Genomic DNA, 16,091 nt, shown 5'->3' with positions numbered 1-16,091 from the left:
TCCCCGATGGGGCTATCTGAATGTGTCGGGGCAACACCCTTATACAAAGTAGCGGGATCTGTTTAACCTGTGCTGGGCCAGATGTTGTGAGTCACTGTCTCACTGGAAGAAGCCTATACACATGCTGCCAGATGGCCCAACCAAATGCTGCCTGTTCTTCAGTTGTTCTTAAAACAAAAAAAATATCCGTTAAATATAGCTGATCTCAGCGAGTGTGTGTGCTCTAGCTACCTGACACTGCTAACAGACTGACTTGTACGAGTTTGGCAGTTTGCCCTTTCAATACGAGTGGATTTCAAGAAGATGGAAAACAGAAGTAATTAAGTTAAAGGCTGCTTGGGTAATGAAGCATGATGGGAGATAATTAGCTTGTTACTTAACGTTGCATGTTGAGTCTAGGTTGTCGTCACTTACAGAGTTGAAAGTGTCTGTAGCCTTATCTTGTAGATGTGGATGTTCACAGGAAAATATTATCTTGTGAAATGACGTGGGTAATCAGCACTGACGAGTACTTCTTTTCTGGTCACACTTGCAATTAGGAATATTTTTTTAAGTTTTGTTGTTTTTTCTGCACGGGAAACTGTGTCAAAATGTCAATGTTTCAGTGAAAAATATAAGTGGAACAAACCCAAATCTTGGTATCATTGGTGGATATTGTTTGAATGTGGACCCACCTTGTACTTTTGTTTAGGCAAACAGTCAGCTCTCGGCTTGACCCCCCAAAAACTGTTAAGTTGGGACTTGGGTATAGAATTGGGGCAGTGGTTTGGCCTTGTATAAAGTTTTGAATCTCCCATAGTTGAATCTCCACATATACGTCAGCGTTAGAAATTGGCACTAGTCCTGTAGTCCTTACCAAACTGCCCCATAGTAAAGGTATCCAAGGGACTAGTAGAAATTGGCCCATTTTAAGGGTTTTGCTATATGTTATCATTATAAGGACTAGTGGACAAAAACTGTTAGTTTCTTACCCTGTACGTGTGTGAAGATCAGTCTTTGTCTCGCCTGTAATGATGTGGCTGGAATATTGCTAAGAGCAGTGTAAGACCATGCTGAATCATTTGTGCTCATGTGTATGTGTATGTGTATGTACATGGACATTCTGTATGTGTATGTGTATGTACATGGACATTCTGTATGTGTATGTGTGCATATAACAGTGGTTGTTTCATTTTCAGGGATATTTCCAATCTGAATCTTGGTGAGGAAGATCTGGGTCCCATGCCTCGAGGATGGGAGTTGAGACAGACAGGGAATGGGCGTGTCTACTTCGTGGATCACATTAACCGAACCACCCAGTTTACAGACCCCCGACTCTCAGCCAACATCCAGCTCATTCAACAGAAATTGTGAGTGAAATATATGATAAGAAACTTATGCTTCATGTCTTGCAGAGTTGAGAACTAAGCGTGAGAGTCAAGGGGCCCTTGTTACCTAAATGTTAACTGTAAAATTTAGGGGGTCCTAAATTCAAATACTATAGGAGAACACCTAAAGGGCCCTAGAGACCCCACTTAAGTTTGGACTCTTACATAGAATTGTTGTTTTCATGATTGTGGCTGTTGCCGTCAAAATATTCCATTTATAAACAGTTCAAAATGTCCCCAAGAAGGTTATCATTGTTTTTGTGCATTGCAAGTTTAATTCTTCTTTGGTTTCATAGTGATTTCTCTTATGTGAAAGATGATTGAATAATTGGTTTCTGGTAATAGTTCAGATGAGGTATTAGCATGGTACAGTTCGTGTTGGATATAACATACATAAAGGCATCTTAACAATGAATCTATATGAAGCTGTCAGTCACATGAACTAAACTTCACCGACACCCAGTTGGAATTGAAAGTTGTTGCTTCACCTGTGTGATTGTTGTGAGGGGTAGCCTTGATTTCCTACGTACAGTGTGTGAAGCCTGTTCTTGGTGTCCCCTGCCTTGATATGGAAGGATTACTAGTAATGGAAGATCCGGGGTAAAATAGGTCTTCAGCAATACATACTTGCCGTAAAAGGCGACTATGTTTGTCATAAGAGGCGACTAACGGGACAGGGTGGTCAGGCTTGCTGACTTGGTTGATTCATGTAACCGGATCCCAATTGCGTAGGTCAATGCTAATGATGTCAATCACTGCATTGTCTGGTCCAGACTCGATTATGCATAGACCGCTATCATATAGCAGGAATGTTGCTGGGTGCAGAAATAAATAATAGTAGAAGTGTAAAACCTTGTTTTGCCTTTTATTAGGAATTTCCCATTTATAGATATGATGTTAAGAAATTGTTTTGAATGATTTTAAGATGTATGTAGTGCAATTTTAAGTGCCACAGATTATGTATGAACAGGACATTTTCCAGAAAAAATTCTGACAAGGAGAATGACATTCCTCTGCCCAAGTACAAGCGTGACCTGGTCCAGAAGATGAAGATTCTCAAGCAGGAGTTCAGTGCTCTGCAGCCCCAGGCAGGTCACTGCAGGATGGAGGTGTCCCGGGACGAGATATTCGAGGTAGGTAGACACAGATGGTAGATGTAACCAGTGTCGGCCCCAGGCAGGTCACTGCAGGATGGAGGTGTCCCGGGACAAGATATTCGAGGTAGGTATACACAGATGGTAGATGTAACCAGTGTCGGTCCCAGGCAGGTCACTGCAGGATGGAGGTGTCCAGGGACGAGATATTCGAGGTAGGTATACACAGATGGTAGATGTAACCAGTGTCGGTCCCAGGCAGGTCACTGCAGGATGGAGGTGTCCCGGGACAAAATATTCGAGGCAGGTAGATAGAGATAGTAGATATAATCAGGTGTTTGTCCTAGTCAGGTTACTGCGTGATACCTCAGTACACAATTGTACTTCTCGTAAGAACCAGTGGGGATTGGATGATCATGGATTGGTGCCCATCTGGATGACACATTCTCATTGGTGACTTTGTTGCTCATACTGTTGTTCCCAGATTTGCCTGGACCACACATACAGGCAGTTGGTATATGATAATATTACTCCTAGGGAATAACCCCCATATACCAGCATGTTCTATATTTTTACCAAATTAACTTGGATCTACGTTGATGAAGAGATATTTGACTGAAAACTGAGTCATCACTCTATAGTTACCTTTTCAACAGACAACTATGTTAAATGTTTGAGGGAAAATGATAGTAGTAAGTTACTAACAGACATTGCTGAGATTCAAAATATCTTTCTTTCATTTTGCAGGATTCTTACCGACAAGTCATGAAAATGCGCTCTAAAGACTTGCGGAAACGTCTCATGGTGAAGTTCCGTGGAGAAGAAGGTCTCGACTATGGTGGTGTTGCAAGGTAACTCTCAGTGAACTGGCAATGACAAAGGAGAATATAACATAATGCTCATGCAGAACTCATTACAAGCTTGTGCATTTTGGAACATTAGGAAAAACAGAAGATATATTTAGTGTAAAATTAACTTGAACTGAAGACATTGCCATTGCTGATGTGTGCCTGAGCTTTTTCTACCCTTGTTCCGTTCTGCAGGGAATGGTTCTACCTGCTGTCCCATGAGATGCTGAACCCTTACTACGGCCTCTTCCAGTACTCCAGGGATGATATCTACACGCTCCAGATAAACCCAGACTCAGGGGTCAACCCAGTAAGTCTCCTGTCCATTACCCCCGGGGGACTCAGGGTTAAATTTAGTAAGCGTGGGACTATACACCAGATCCGAGATCCGAGATCCGAGATCCGATACATATCACGATACCTTGTTAACGATACCATACATATCACAATACTTGTAAGTGCTCTTATCTGTGGTGTGTAAGCCATCTTTTTCATAGACAGGATAGTCAAATACCTGGCACATTGATGATTTACAGCTGGCAGTGTCAAGTATGACGCAACAGATGGAAATATTTACTTCTTCACAACTAATTTTCTCTTCTAATTAGTGTTTGGTGTAACAGCCATTACAGTAAACATTTAAGCTATGAATCGATATTTTGTACTTAGCGTGCGACTAAGATCGATACTAGTAACGGTAAGTAAAATATCGCGATCCACCAATGCCTTTGTGTATCGTCCCACCACTAAAAGTTAATCCCCTAAATGCGACTAAATGTTTAAATTCAATGTTGAAACACCTCTGAATTTAGGGGGAATTTGTTTTAAAAAAAGTCCTCATTTTGAACAAAATAACAATTTCTCCCATGTTGCCAAGTGCACTTAGAATCGATACGATAATTTTAGCACCAAGATTGCTTGGGCACACTCTTTGCTGTATATGAATGGTTCTTTGAGAGTCAACCAGGGAAAACTTTCATTGTAACATTTGGGTAGAATGTACTTTGGTGGTCCCTGTTTACTCTGGACTTGATTACTTGGGGCTTATGAGTTATAATGTTGTATATTATCATTATCATTATTATTATTATTATTATTGTGTATGCATTATGATGCATTATCAGCTTTGTTATACATACATTATTCTCTATTATAAGGGTAATGCTATTTTTCAGGGCACTAATTGCAGAAGCCTGAGGTCTTCCATTAACTGCCTGACGAAGGAGGGCAGTTGAAAAGACCGAGGGCTTCTGCAAATGGTAATGACCTGAAAAAGAGCATTACCGTTATTATAGCTAAAATGGATGGAATTTGTTATCACATAAACAAGAAACAACAGTATCGGTTTTGAAACATTTACTGCAATCAACACGAAAGTCACTGACCCCCTTTTACAAATATGGAAGCGTCATAGAACAAACCATATGACGTCACTATTAAACGTGACGTCACTTTCCCTACCCTATGACGTCACCTAACAACGGGCTTGATAATGGCCCGTCGTCTAGCAATATGAGGGCATTAACAAGTTACAGTGGCCCGCTCATTTCTGATAACATGCGGGCGAATTAATGATAATTAATGCTATAATATGTAATATCCTCTGCACGTCCAAACCAGGTTCAAACATTATATCCGACCATATTGTATTAGGGGCAGGTCACGTGACCCCTTTTGGAACTTATACCATATGATGTAGATATATGGAAAGCTCTTGGAAATGTACATTCAACAGGATCACTGAAATAAATCAAAACCACCAAAATAATGACTTTATATAGCCATTTGAAGTTATGTAAAAAAAGTTTTCAGTGATTTTTAACAGTGATTTTCAGTGAGTAACTCAATATACTTGCCCAGTGATGAAAACCCCCAACAGTATGGTATCTGCTTAAAGAGCAGACCCTGATCTCTGGTTTTAACTGGTGGTACCTCCCATGCCTGGTGACCTTCAAGGCTATACAACACAAAGATAAAAGACCTTGTGCATGTAATTTTATAGTTGTTGTGGTACGACCAATTTTTCTGCTTATAATGTAAAGCGTTCATTATCTCGCTCATTTTATTAAGGATTTGTTTTGCTTTTAAATCATTACACTTAACTACATCCAAACAACCAGAGTACAGTCTCCATCGCTGTCATGGGTCAACTAAGCATTGCTGGTAATTTCGGAGAAAATAAAGAATGAACGCACAAGATTTTGATTTACAGAATTCTGAATCTTGGCAGATTGTGTGCTCAAAATCAGCAGCAGTAGAAGAGTAAATGGAAGCTGTACATTAATTCAAAATAATTCAATCCTTTTGTTTTCAGGAGCACTTGTCCTACTTCCATTTTGTTGGCCGTGTTATTGGCATGGCAATTTTTCATGGTCACTACTTGGACGGTGGCTTTACCATGCCCTTCTACAAGCAGTTGCTAGGGAAACCTGTTGCTCTTGACGACCTGGAGAGTGTGGATCCAGAGCTGCACAGAAGTCTTGTGTGGATGTTGTAAGTTGTCCGTAGAATTGTACACATTGCACATGTTCATTGATTGTTTTCAGTGTTGTGGCCTTTCGGGGATTCTGGGACATCATAGGGCCCCAGTACTTGTGCAACATGTTAAAAACTAGGGGCGGGGGTTTGGGGAGGGCTTGAAGTTTGATTCTATGGTATTTGAATCTCAGGGACCCTTTTAACTTTTAACATTAGGGTTATATGATGAGGACGAGAACGAGGACTTCCATCCTTTATTTCCAACACTGATGTTGCTGGAGCTGCCTCCAGGAGGATGTGGTAGTTACAGTGCCAGCTCATCCTTCCGGGTACTCATTCACTGCTTGGTGAACAGAGGCACATTTTTAACAAGGTCACCTGCCCAAGGAGACGCCACATGTGTTACATGTGCTTCAGTGTGGGGCAGAACCGAAGCCCTAGAAACCTTTAAGGAGACAAGCTGCCGAAGCATGTAACTTGGTTTATGTTTTTGCATCCTACTTGATGATGTGGATCTTGCTCATCCTTTCAATCACAGGTTTGCCTGGGTCCTACAACGTTATTTACATGCAGTGATAAGTCTGGAACAATGCTGTGGCATGAGACACTCCCTCGATGACAGGTTTCTGACTGGGTCTTTCACTGTTGAGTCGAGCTAATGATGATTGTTCTCTTCTTCCAGGGATAACAACATTGAGGCAGTGCTGGACCACACCTTCTCGGTGGAACACAACTCCTTCGGGCAGGTCCAGGAACATGAACTCCGTCCAGGGGGAAAGGTTATCAAGGTCACAGAAGAAAACAAGAAGGAATATGTCAGGTCAGTCTAAGTGTCAGGTTCTGTGCGCTACGTAGACCAGACTTTTAAAGAACATGGATTACAAATGCACCAAATCCCAAAAACTTAAATGTGAAAAAATAGAGAAAAATGTAAAGCAGTGCTGATTTTTCCCCCCTCCAAACAGAAATAAGTAAAATGTTAAAGCACCTCATTTACTGTCGCTATCAATATGAATAAATTATGTAAAATAATATCATTGAAATCGGTTAAATTTATGTTAAAACGTCAAAACACAATGTTTTATCACGAATCGCAAGAGGAAATAGAAAAATATGTTTGTGTTATTATTTATATTTCAACCGTCCAGACCGAAAAACTGTAAACCGAAAAAAGAAAAGAAAAAGGTCTGGCCTTAATTCCATGTAATGCATTAATATGGACCTTTGTTCATGTGTGCATGTTCATGTTATCGACCACAGACCGGCCCTGACATCATTTCCCAGGCCCTCAAGATATCTGATATGCCTGGAAACGACTTTAATCTAATACTGAGTGTGTATTCTTGAAGCAAACTGGTGATGAAATGAGAAAATGTAGGCAGCTTACGTGGCAACAGTACTGATGAAGAATGTTGCTGTATGTAATCTCTATTGTGTTAATGACAAAAAAAACACACGTTATCATGGGAACTATCGTCTAATTGTAGAAAACAGATGTGGTAAATTATTCCCCAGCTGCACATAGCTTACTCACAGCAGATCACATTACATCCATTACCAGTTTTAAACAGCAATTGCACTACCCCTGGCTTGTTTTTCATCCAATTCCAATTCCAGTTCAACAATTAGTCTTTCTGCTTCTCATGTACTCGACAATAGCATGGCACACTACCTCTGTACTTTGTAAACACGATCTGTAGCACATGGGGCGGGCCGGGAGATATATTTAGATGATTGCCACAAGACGAAGGCAATGTGTTATCAGTGAAAAATGAGAATAGAAAGTTATGTATCTAAACTGTTGTTATAGGGTCTAGTTGTACAAAATTATGGTTTACTTGAGCTATTTCTGTCCTTGCACCCTGGCCTACCCTGAAGCACTGGGAACATCTGTGCAGCCTCATGCTGGCCTGTACCGTATCATTGGCCCACTGCTTGGAATGGGTGTGGCAGGCTTATAAACATGTGCTAATCGTTCATATTATTCCAACAATCCCTGCCAAGTATTGCAATAAGATAAAACAAATTGTGGATCATGTGGTGATGCACACCTTCTCCTGATTGTTGGTATAATATCTGTTTTATGTTAAGTACACATAAAGACTTAGATATCCGAGTTCACAAAGAACATTTTTATTTTCCAGTTGATGTATGGTACTGATGAAATTAGGATTTGTTACCTTACACTTTACCTTACGCATTACCATACCGTATGCATTACCGTACCTTACGTATTACCTTTACCTTACTCATTACCTTACACATTACCTTACACATTACCTTTACCTTACTCATTACCTTACACATTACCTTACGCATTACATTACACGTTACCTTTACCTTACTCATTACCTTACACATTACCTTACGCATTACATTACACGTTACCTTACGCATTACCTTACACATTACCTTTACCTTACACATTACCTTTACCTTACACATTACCTCACACATTACCTTACGCATTACATTAGACGTTACCTTACGCATTACCTTTACCTTATGCATAACCTTATGTATTACCTTACACTTTACCTTACACGTTACCTTACGGATTACATATACCTTACTCATTACCTCACGTATTACCTTACGCTTTACCTTACACGTTCACTTACACATTACCTTTACCTTATGCATTACCTTTACCTTACACGTTACCTTACGCGTTGCCTTACGCATTGCCTTACGCGTTACCTCACACGTTACCTTACGCGTTACCTTACTCGTTACCTTACGCGTTACCTTACTTGCCTTTTGTTATTTAGGTATTTAAATATTTTTTCCCCCTGTTTCCATGGCAAGAAGTTTGACTTTGACTACATCTTTAAAACTAATTCTTCCTTGAAGTTCCGAATCCCAATTCCATGGTATTGTTTAGATAGCTCAATAACTACTCTTGCATACTGACAGACAGATCAGATAGAAATTCTTCATCAAGTGGACCTAACAGGCAGATAATTTGTTCTCTCGAATTTGTAGGGGTCGGGGGGATTTGTCATCTTCTGATGACTCTTGTTTGTCCAGGTTCAGCAGGAGAAACAAGCCCAAGCCTACTATCACTTAAAGATCTGTACTTGTGTGTTTAGAATATGATGAAAAGACAAGTCATCTAGTACAAGTCAGGTGTTTTTTTGTTGCTTTCTTTGGTGAGAGTTGGCTGTGATGTTGCTGGTCTTCCACTGACTAGACTAGGAACATATCAGTGAGCATCTTCTAAGTGTTTTACATAGTTTGGGAGATAGGCATTGATCGTCATAACTTGTTATTTTATTTGAGGTTCCTGGTTTCAATTGCCAACTATTTTTTCAGGTTGTATGTGAGCTGGCGATTCATGCGCGGCATAGAGGCCCAGTTCTTGGCATTACAGAAGGGTTTCAATGAAATCATTCCCCAGCACCTACTACGACTCTTTGATGAACGTGAATTGGAGGTGAGCTGACAGCAATGGCAAAAATAAGGGCTAAATGCTCTGTTTATAATCTGAATTATTTTTATCTTATTGCCTGAATAGGGTTGAAAAAAATTAATCCCTTTTAGGCTTTTAATTTTAATTGCAGCAATATTAAAAAAAGTATACTATTAATCCTTAAAATGTGGATTATGTTAGATGAATTTTGACTTCCCACTGATATTTCTACATTACCAACGATTTGATCCATGCTGTTTCTTTTCACTAAATTACCCTAAGTTTGTTGAGGAACTCTTCTGTAACAGGTTTTTTGTTTTGTTACAAAATTAGTCAGCCTCGAGATGTCATGCCTTGTCCCATGTGTTCATATGGTGTAGTGTCACCATTTCAAGAACAGACTGAAAAATTATCACATCATGGCCTACCTCACATTATACCCTGCTCAGATAACTGCCATGGCTTGTCTGTTGTATGTGTGACTAGCCTAAGGCAACACTCACTCATCCTTATTGCATTGTTTCCTCAGCTTATGATCGGTGGTCTTGGAAAGATTGACATTGATGACTGGAAGAAGCACACCCGACTAAAGCATTGTACCGCTGAGAGCAACATCTGCAAGTGGTTCTGGCGGGCAGTCGACAGCTTTGATGATGAAATGCGCGCTCGACTGTTACAGTTTGTAACGGGCAGCTCAAGAGTACCATTGCAGGGATTCAAAGCTTTACAAGGTATGTTCCCACGAATTAAAGAGTCATCCAATGTATGTACATGTACAGAGACTGGAGGAGAATATGAAATTAGTATTTTTGGACAAAGCAAAATATGGTGAAGTGATACTGTGTTTTAATTTTACAGCCCCTGTGTTAATGTCTTTATTCTACAGTGGATTAGATTCCCAGTATCCAAAGTCTGTCATAGTGCCAACTCCGATAGGGATGATTGTTGACAGCTGCTGCTGAATGCAGATGATACATTTCTTGTAGCTGACGATGACACCACCACAAGGTGTGTGTGTGGGTGTGGGTGTGTGTGTGTGTGTGTGTGTGTGTGTGTGTGTGTGTGTGTGGGTGTGTGGGTGGGTGGGTGGGTGGGTGTGGGTGGGTGTGGGTGGGAATAACCTGTTGCCCCACTGTGAAAGGTGCCACAATTCACTGGACAGAGTTGCATCACATAGGTGTTCGAGAAATCCTCAGTGTTGCTTGGTTTGTCAGCACCATGCTTATACTTCTGAGTTTCACCAAAGTGGTAAACATATAACACCTGCATCACTTTCCTCCCACAAGCTAAGAATCTAACAGTGTGATTTAGAATGATTTTGAAATAAACTGAAAGGATGCCTCGGAAAAACATAAAAAATACACAGTATTTTAAATCTATGTGAAACTACAAATTTGAAGTAGCATATCCTGAGAATGATGCTAGTTGTGTGTTTGTGTCTACCTTTGGATCACGTTGATGCCATGATGGCTGTCATATAAGCTACCCTCTTCAGTCTCCTTCAATCCACTGGTATGTACGTCAGGCCGGCACAAGGATGACAATCTTTTGTAGATATGAAACCTACAGGTCTGTTAGCCAGCATTTGTTGTTTCTTGGTTCAGGCAGCCCCGTCATCTAAGCACTAAACTTGATGAGCAGAGTTGTATTCCTTAGTCATGCCAGGATCTGCTGATTTTGGGTATGCCCTGATTATGATCCTTGTCCTCACAGCAAAATACCATGCACATGCATTTAACCAGCTGCCTCACTTGGGTCTTTCTACAACATTGAGCTCTAACAGTGCAGAGGGGTTGTCAAGTGGTTAAAGAGTTGATCACCTTTCAGGTCTTGTTTGATTACCACATGGGTACAGTGTGTGAATCCTAGAACTAGCTATCGATAAAGATCATAGAGATCGGTAATTGCTAACTAAATATCAATCAATTATAAAAAAATATTGGAGATGAAAATTTAAGCAGATATGCAAGAAGATCCCGAAAGAAATCAACTTATTTGGTGAGCAGTGACACACATATGCATGGATTACTTTGTGGACATGTGAGATATAACATTTGCTGTTTGCCTTTTATTTTCATCACAATAATTGATGTAAGTTTTTATCGATTACAACAATTTCATATCGATAATTGTTAATATTTCTTCCCATTGACGATAATTTGGATTATTGATCCTTTTAGCCAGCCCTACCTAGTGAAGCCCAGTGAGTTCCCTGATGGGATAGTCCTTTGAACTCATTTACACGAACAGCGCGGCACAACTGACATACTGTGGAGTAAGTCCAACTAACTGTTTACATGTACACGGGTCCAGTACTGTATTCTCTCTGTGCAGGCTCAACTGGTGCTGCCGGACCCCGCCTCTTCACGATACATCAGGTGGACGTCCAAACAGACAACCTGCCCAAGGCTCACACATGGTAGGTGGCCATCTCAGGACGGAGCACATTTGCAAATAGTAGCAGCACATTGCTTGGTTTAGACCAAGCGTATACCAGATGTATAATACAGCCTGTTTTCTTCACCACGTTTTTATTTTTGACAGCTTCATATACATCAAGTAATTATTGTGAGCTGCTTGAGTTTTTGATCACTTCCTCTAAGCCTGTCATTATTTATTAAATTATGGTTTGTTAACTCTGCTAGTAAAAATGTTAAATTGTGTTGTAATTATAAAATACTACTGATGGTGCTCTTGACAGAAATGACCAATTACCCATTTGTTCATTACTGTAAGAATGCTTTTTACATAGCCCTTCAAAGGGATATTTAAGGTGCAGAGTTATGTAAACAATCTTTGCTACAGCAATTTTAACTCTCGTATTTTAACAAAATTATGACACTCGTAGAACTAATATCACTTTGGGCAAGTGGGCCCAGATGTTTGCTTCTCGAATTATGTATTATATTTGTTATATAGTATATGATGAATGACTAACATTTCATCTTCATCTTTTCAGCTTTAACAGAATTGACATCCCTCCTTATGAGAACTACGAGAAGTTTCTCAGTAAATTGACTTGTGCTGTTGAAGAGACATGTGGTTTCGCGGTAGAATAACATGAGCCACAAACGTTGTTGTGGTACAAGCGCCGTCAAATCTTGACTTGCAGTAGTGCTAAAGAGACCTAACAATGGCAGTCAAGTGGAAAGTGTCTGGTCCCGGAAGGAAACAAAACAGTTTTCAACGTGGACCAACTTTTCTGCCCAGTGAGTTGTGATTTGGAGAACACAGAAGGGCCTTGTGTACATGGACATAATCGCAATGTACCCATTGCCGCATAAACTGCGGACGTGCGACCCTGTGCTCCCAGGTTGTGGGTGAACAAACAATGCAAGACATATTTTAACACCATTTGTAGATAGCTGTTGGTGTTCTGAATCCAGCATTGCATCATAGATACAGTCTGTGTACAGTGTGTGTGGCCACTGTACATGTATTTATACGACCATCGTGATCCAACGTATAGGGTCTGTTGTAGAACACCTCAGTGTAGAGCAGTATGCAAGTCTCCTTGCCCACCTGGTTTATGCTGTATGTAGCCGTGTGAATCTGAATAGCATTCTACAGATGACTGTGCTTGGGTGATTGCATATGATTGCATATTGCAATGTGTGAAATCAACTTTGTGAGTGGGTATTTTATGAATGGGACATCCATACCCATCAGTTATTTGTCCAGCGAGTTCCATCGAAATGCCAACATCTTCAACTAGTTCACATCTTCCAAAGTATGAAATCTGCCAAAGATTGTAGACATGCACATGTTTCTCTTTGGTGAATCTGTCCATTAATGATAATAAAAGCAATAATATTTAAGTTGATTTTGTGAATACCTCACATTATTTTGTGGAATATGCATTGCTGATAACTCTGGTATTTTTGAGTCCCTGTCTGGCATAGTGCTAGGTGGAAGAGATAGTGTATGAGAAGTATGGCGCCATGACTCTGGGACATCTGCTCGCCAACAGGGGTTGCCGACACACGGTAGTCTGGTGTGTAAATGTGCCGATAGGCTATGTACTAATACCTCATGTAGCCATCAGCTTCAGTGTTTGGTGAAATGTTGTCTGTTGTACAGAAAGTTCAGAGAGTATTACATTTTACCTGTAATTTGTCAAGTCATTCGAACAGTTAGTGAAAGGAATGAGTGTATACTAAATGACAAATATGTAGTTTAAGTTTCAGTTGTTTCAAATATAATTTAAAAAATTACATGATTTATATGTAATTATATTTCAGTTTTATAGTCCCACTGCTATGTAGGTACAAGTAAGTATAGTATTCACAAAAACATTAACAGTTGTAGAAAAGCACAAATATCGTAAATCTGACATCTGTATGAATGACATGGCCAAGATGGCTTGAATACAACACTGCAGGTTTTTACAGAATCGTTTTACTTGACACACAGGATGCCCATCAAGCCTTTAAAGAAATCCTCTTATTTTTAATACTCAAGTCATACAAATATGATATTTAATGATTGTACACGTGTATGTTTTCTTATGTACCATTTCTGCTTCTCTGATGCGTGGTATGTGATTGTCAACATACTGGTATCTGTTTAACACATCCGATTTTAAATTTGGTTAATACTTTGTGATTTTATGTAGTATTTTTTATGAATTCTCCCATTATACCTTACCAGTGTTTTAGCAGGATAAGGGTGATGGTTGGGTGGTGTCACTGATTTCTGTCAGTACTTGAGTTGGTATGTGCAACTTTGATGTCTTATGTTCAGAATGTCCCTTCCCTCATCCTTTTCTCAGAGTGCAGGACTACTGTCCACTTTGTTTGAAATCACTGGAGACAGTGCATGAACAAGTTTGAAACTTGAAACTTGATAGGATTTCTGAATGGCCTAAAATTTAAGAATCTTCTTTTGTTTTGGAGAGTGCCTTTGAAAAACACTACTGTAGTGGATGGGTGGCTTGACAGTGGAATTTGAATTCTCCATTGGGATCTTGATTACAAATTGGGTAGCCACTTGTCTACCTGTAGCCATCCCTGAGTATTTCTAAACCACAGACATACACTTGGTAATTTTGATTTCTGAATTTAACAGATTTCTTACTCCAGTGGTATTACCTAATGTCAGTGAAGGATTTGAACTTGTATTGATACGACGGTAGGAAATGTTAGATGAAATTCACACACCATCATTAAGGGCCAGTAATCTGCTAAGGTATGTAAGAAATATTGCACTTCCACATGACTTTTAGAACTTAGTTCCAGAATGCTTGTAGGATGTGAGAGCTTGGTAGCATGTGTTAACAGCTAGATGTCTAGCGAGCACTGGATACAGGAATTTAACCACAGTTCACGTAATACTGTTATGACATTCACATTCTCATTATCAAGTCTTTGAAACATCCTATTTTGATTTCAATCTGACTCAGTTCTTTCTGCATCCTGCATCTGAACAAATTCTGCTGTAAATTGCTTTTCATAAAATAATTTTGTGGCATATTAGCTACCTTACTACCTTTTCTACCTGCATTTATGAAATGGTATGTTCCAAGCTTAGGTTTAGATCATTCCATGTCGTAATACAGGTAGAAGCATTACCTTATTTATACTGACATAATTGTATATCATTTGATTCGGTTTTGCCTTGAACTAATCTCAAGGCTATATAAGCATTGTGAAAGGAGATCCTTGTAAAACTGTTTACTATTAGTGATCTCACTTGATGTACATGGTATTTTTCCGTTTTTTTAAACTCATGTGTGGTTATATCTGATTATTCATTGATTTTGTGAGATGGGTTATCTCCCTTTAGACATAAAATCAACCCAGATATGTAACATTTGTTTCATTGACAACTTTTGGTAAAGAAAGTAATGAAATATTCTTGGTGGCTGAAACCTATTTGGCTTGAGAAACTGTTTCAAACTTTGGAGTAATGTGTAACATTTATCCATCTTCAATTTCATATTTTGTGTTTGGACTGACTGATGTGTGTAAAGGGAGAAAACCCATTAATGATTTGTGTGCCTTTCACTTTGAACTGTACCTCAAGGGTCTCGACATGCTCAAAGAGTTATGAATCTGTTAGTGTGTATTGCCAGCCCCTCTCCCAAGAATCTTTCTTACTGTAAAAGTGATCACTCAAAGACATGCCGTGTCATTTTCAAGGACAACCAAGATAAAAAAAATTATGTGCAAAAAGATAATTTCAGACCATTTATCATATTTCCATGAGACAGTTTGAAATAAATCTGTTTGCTGTCAATTAAGTAAGTTTTGTCATGTCATAGGAATTTCTTCCGCATATTTGGTCATCTATATATTTTTCGTATCCGTAATCTCAAGCATTGATTACATGATTCAGTACACAAACAGAATCGCAATTCCTGTTTCAAGTCTCTTTCACGTACAGTTACACAAACATATTTGTATCGAAATAAGTACGGTCCATGGGTCGCCATTCAGTGATGATGGATTGGATGTGTTTTGAAAAATCAGGATCAAAATGCTTTTGATACAATTTTCATACATTGTATAAATGCATTCACATGTTTTACCATGTTTTTCAACTCTGACCACCTTTAGATCAGGAGATATCCCTACGAGATTACTGTCGTGTCCTAGTCACTGGAGCCGACAATGTATGTTCCATCTTGGACTGCTCCGCGCCTCCCACGTCTGTCTGCCTTCACGTCCATCTGTCTAAAGCCCTCCTCTGTACAGTCCACACTTCCAATGTAATATTTTTTTCCAATAAGTGAAATAAATGTGGTCAGTTTTTACTTTGGAGTTGCTTCCTTTATTAGTTTACTACGGATTTCACACTCCGTGTATACCTCTCTGCAGTACTCCGGCCATATGACGGTAGCCTGTGAAATAATTGAGTCTGGACCAGACAAACCAGTGATTGATATTGTGAG

At 39.5% G+C, this 16,091-nt stretch overlaps 1 protein-coding gene across 2 annotated transcripts in view; it reads left to right on the top strand.

Moving 5' to 3' along the window:
• LOC124153097 (E3 ubiquitin-protein ligase SMURF2-like) overlaps positions 1 to 15,953 on the top strand; it is a 74,974-nt gene extending 59,021 nt beyond the window's left edge. Inside the window, exons 9-18 of one of the 2 annotated variants that reach the window (XM_046526250.2) lie at positions 1,179 to 1,349; positions 2,350 to 2,500; positions 3,209 to 3,312; positions 3,505 to 3,619; positions 5,624 to 5,802; positions 6,470 to 6,607; positions 9,103 to 9,223; positions 9,729 to 9,930; positions 11,534 to 11,618; positions 12,159 to 15,953. In XM_046526250.2, coding sequence (XP_046382206.1) covers positions 1,179 to 1,349; positions 2,350 to 2,500; positions 3,209 to 3,312; positions 3,505 to 3,619; positions 5,624 to 5,802; positions 6,470 to 6,607; positions 9,103 to 9,223; positions 9,729 to 9,930; positions 11,534 to 11,618; positions 12,159 to 12,258 — 1,366 coding nt within the window. In that variant the 3' untranslated portion in view covers positions 12,259 to 15,953. Of the gene's footprint in view, positions 1 to 1,178; positions 1,350 to 2,337; positions 2,501 to 3,208; positions 3,313 to 3,504; positions 3,620 to 5,623; positions 5,803 to 6,469; positions 6,608 to 9,102; positions 9,224 to 9,728; positions 9,931 to 11,533; positions 11,619 to 12,158 lie in introns of both variants that reach the window. The other variant, XM_046526249.2, reaches the window with a different exon arrangement.
• The last annotated feature ends 138 nt before the right edge of the window (positions 15,954 to 16,091 follow it).

This window comes from Haliotis rufescens, unplaced genomic scaffold, assembly GCF_023055435.1.
Source record: "Haliotis rufescens isolate VD_foot unplaced genomic scaffold, xgHalRufe1.0.p SCAF_11, whole genome shotgun sequence".
In the NCBI taxonomy this organism is placed as follows: domain Eukaryota; kingdom Metazoa; phylum Mollusca; class Gastropoda; order Lepetellida; family Haliotidae; genus Haliotis; species Haliotis rufescens.
The sequence above is the reverse complement of the archived record's forward strand: the minus strand, read 5'-3'. Positions and strand labels throughout refer to the sequence as shown.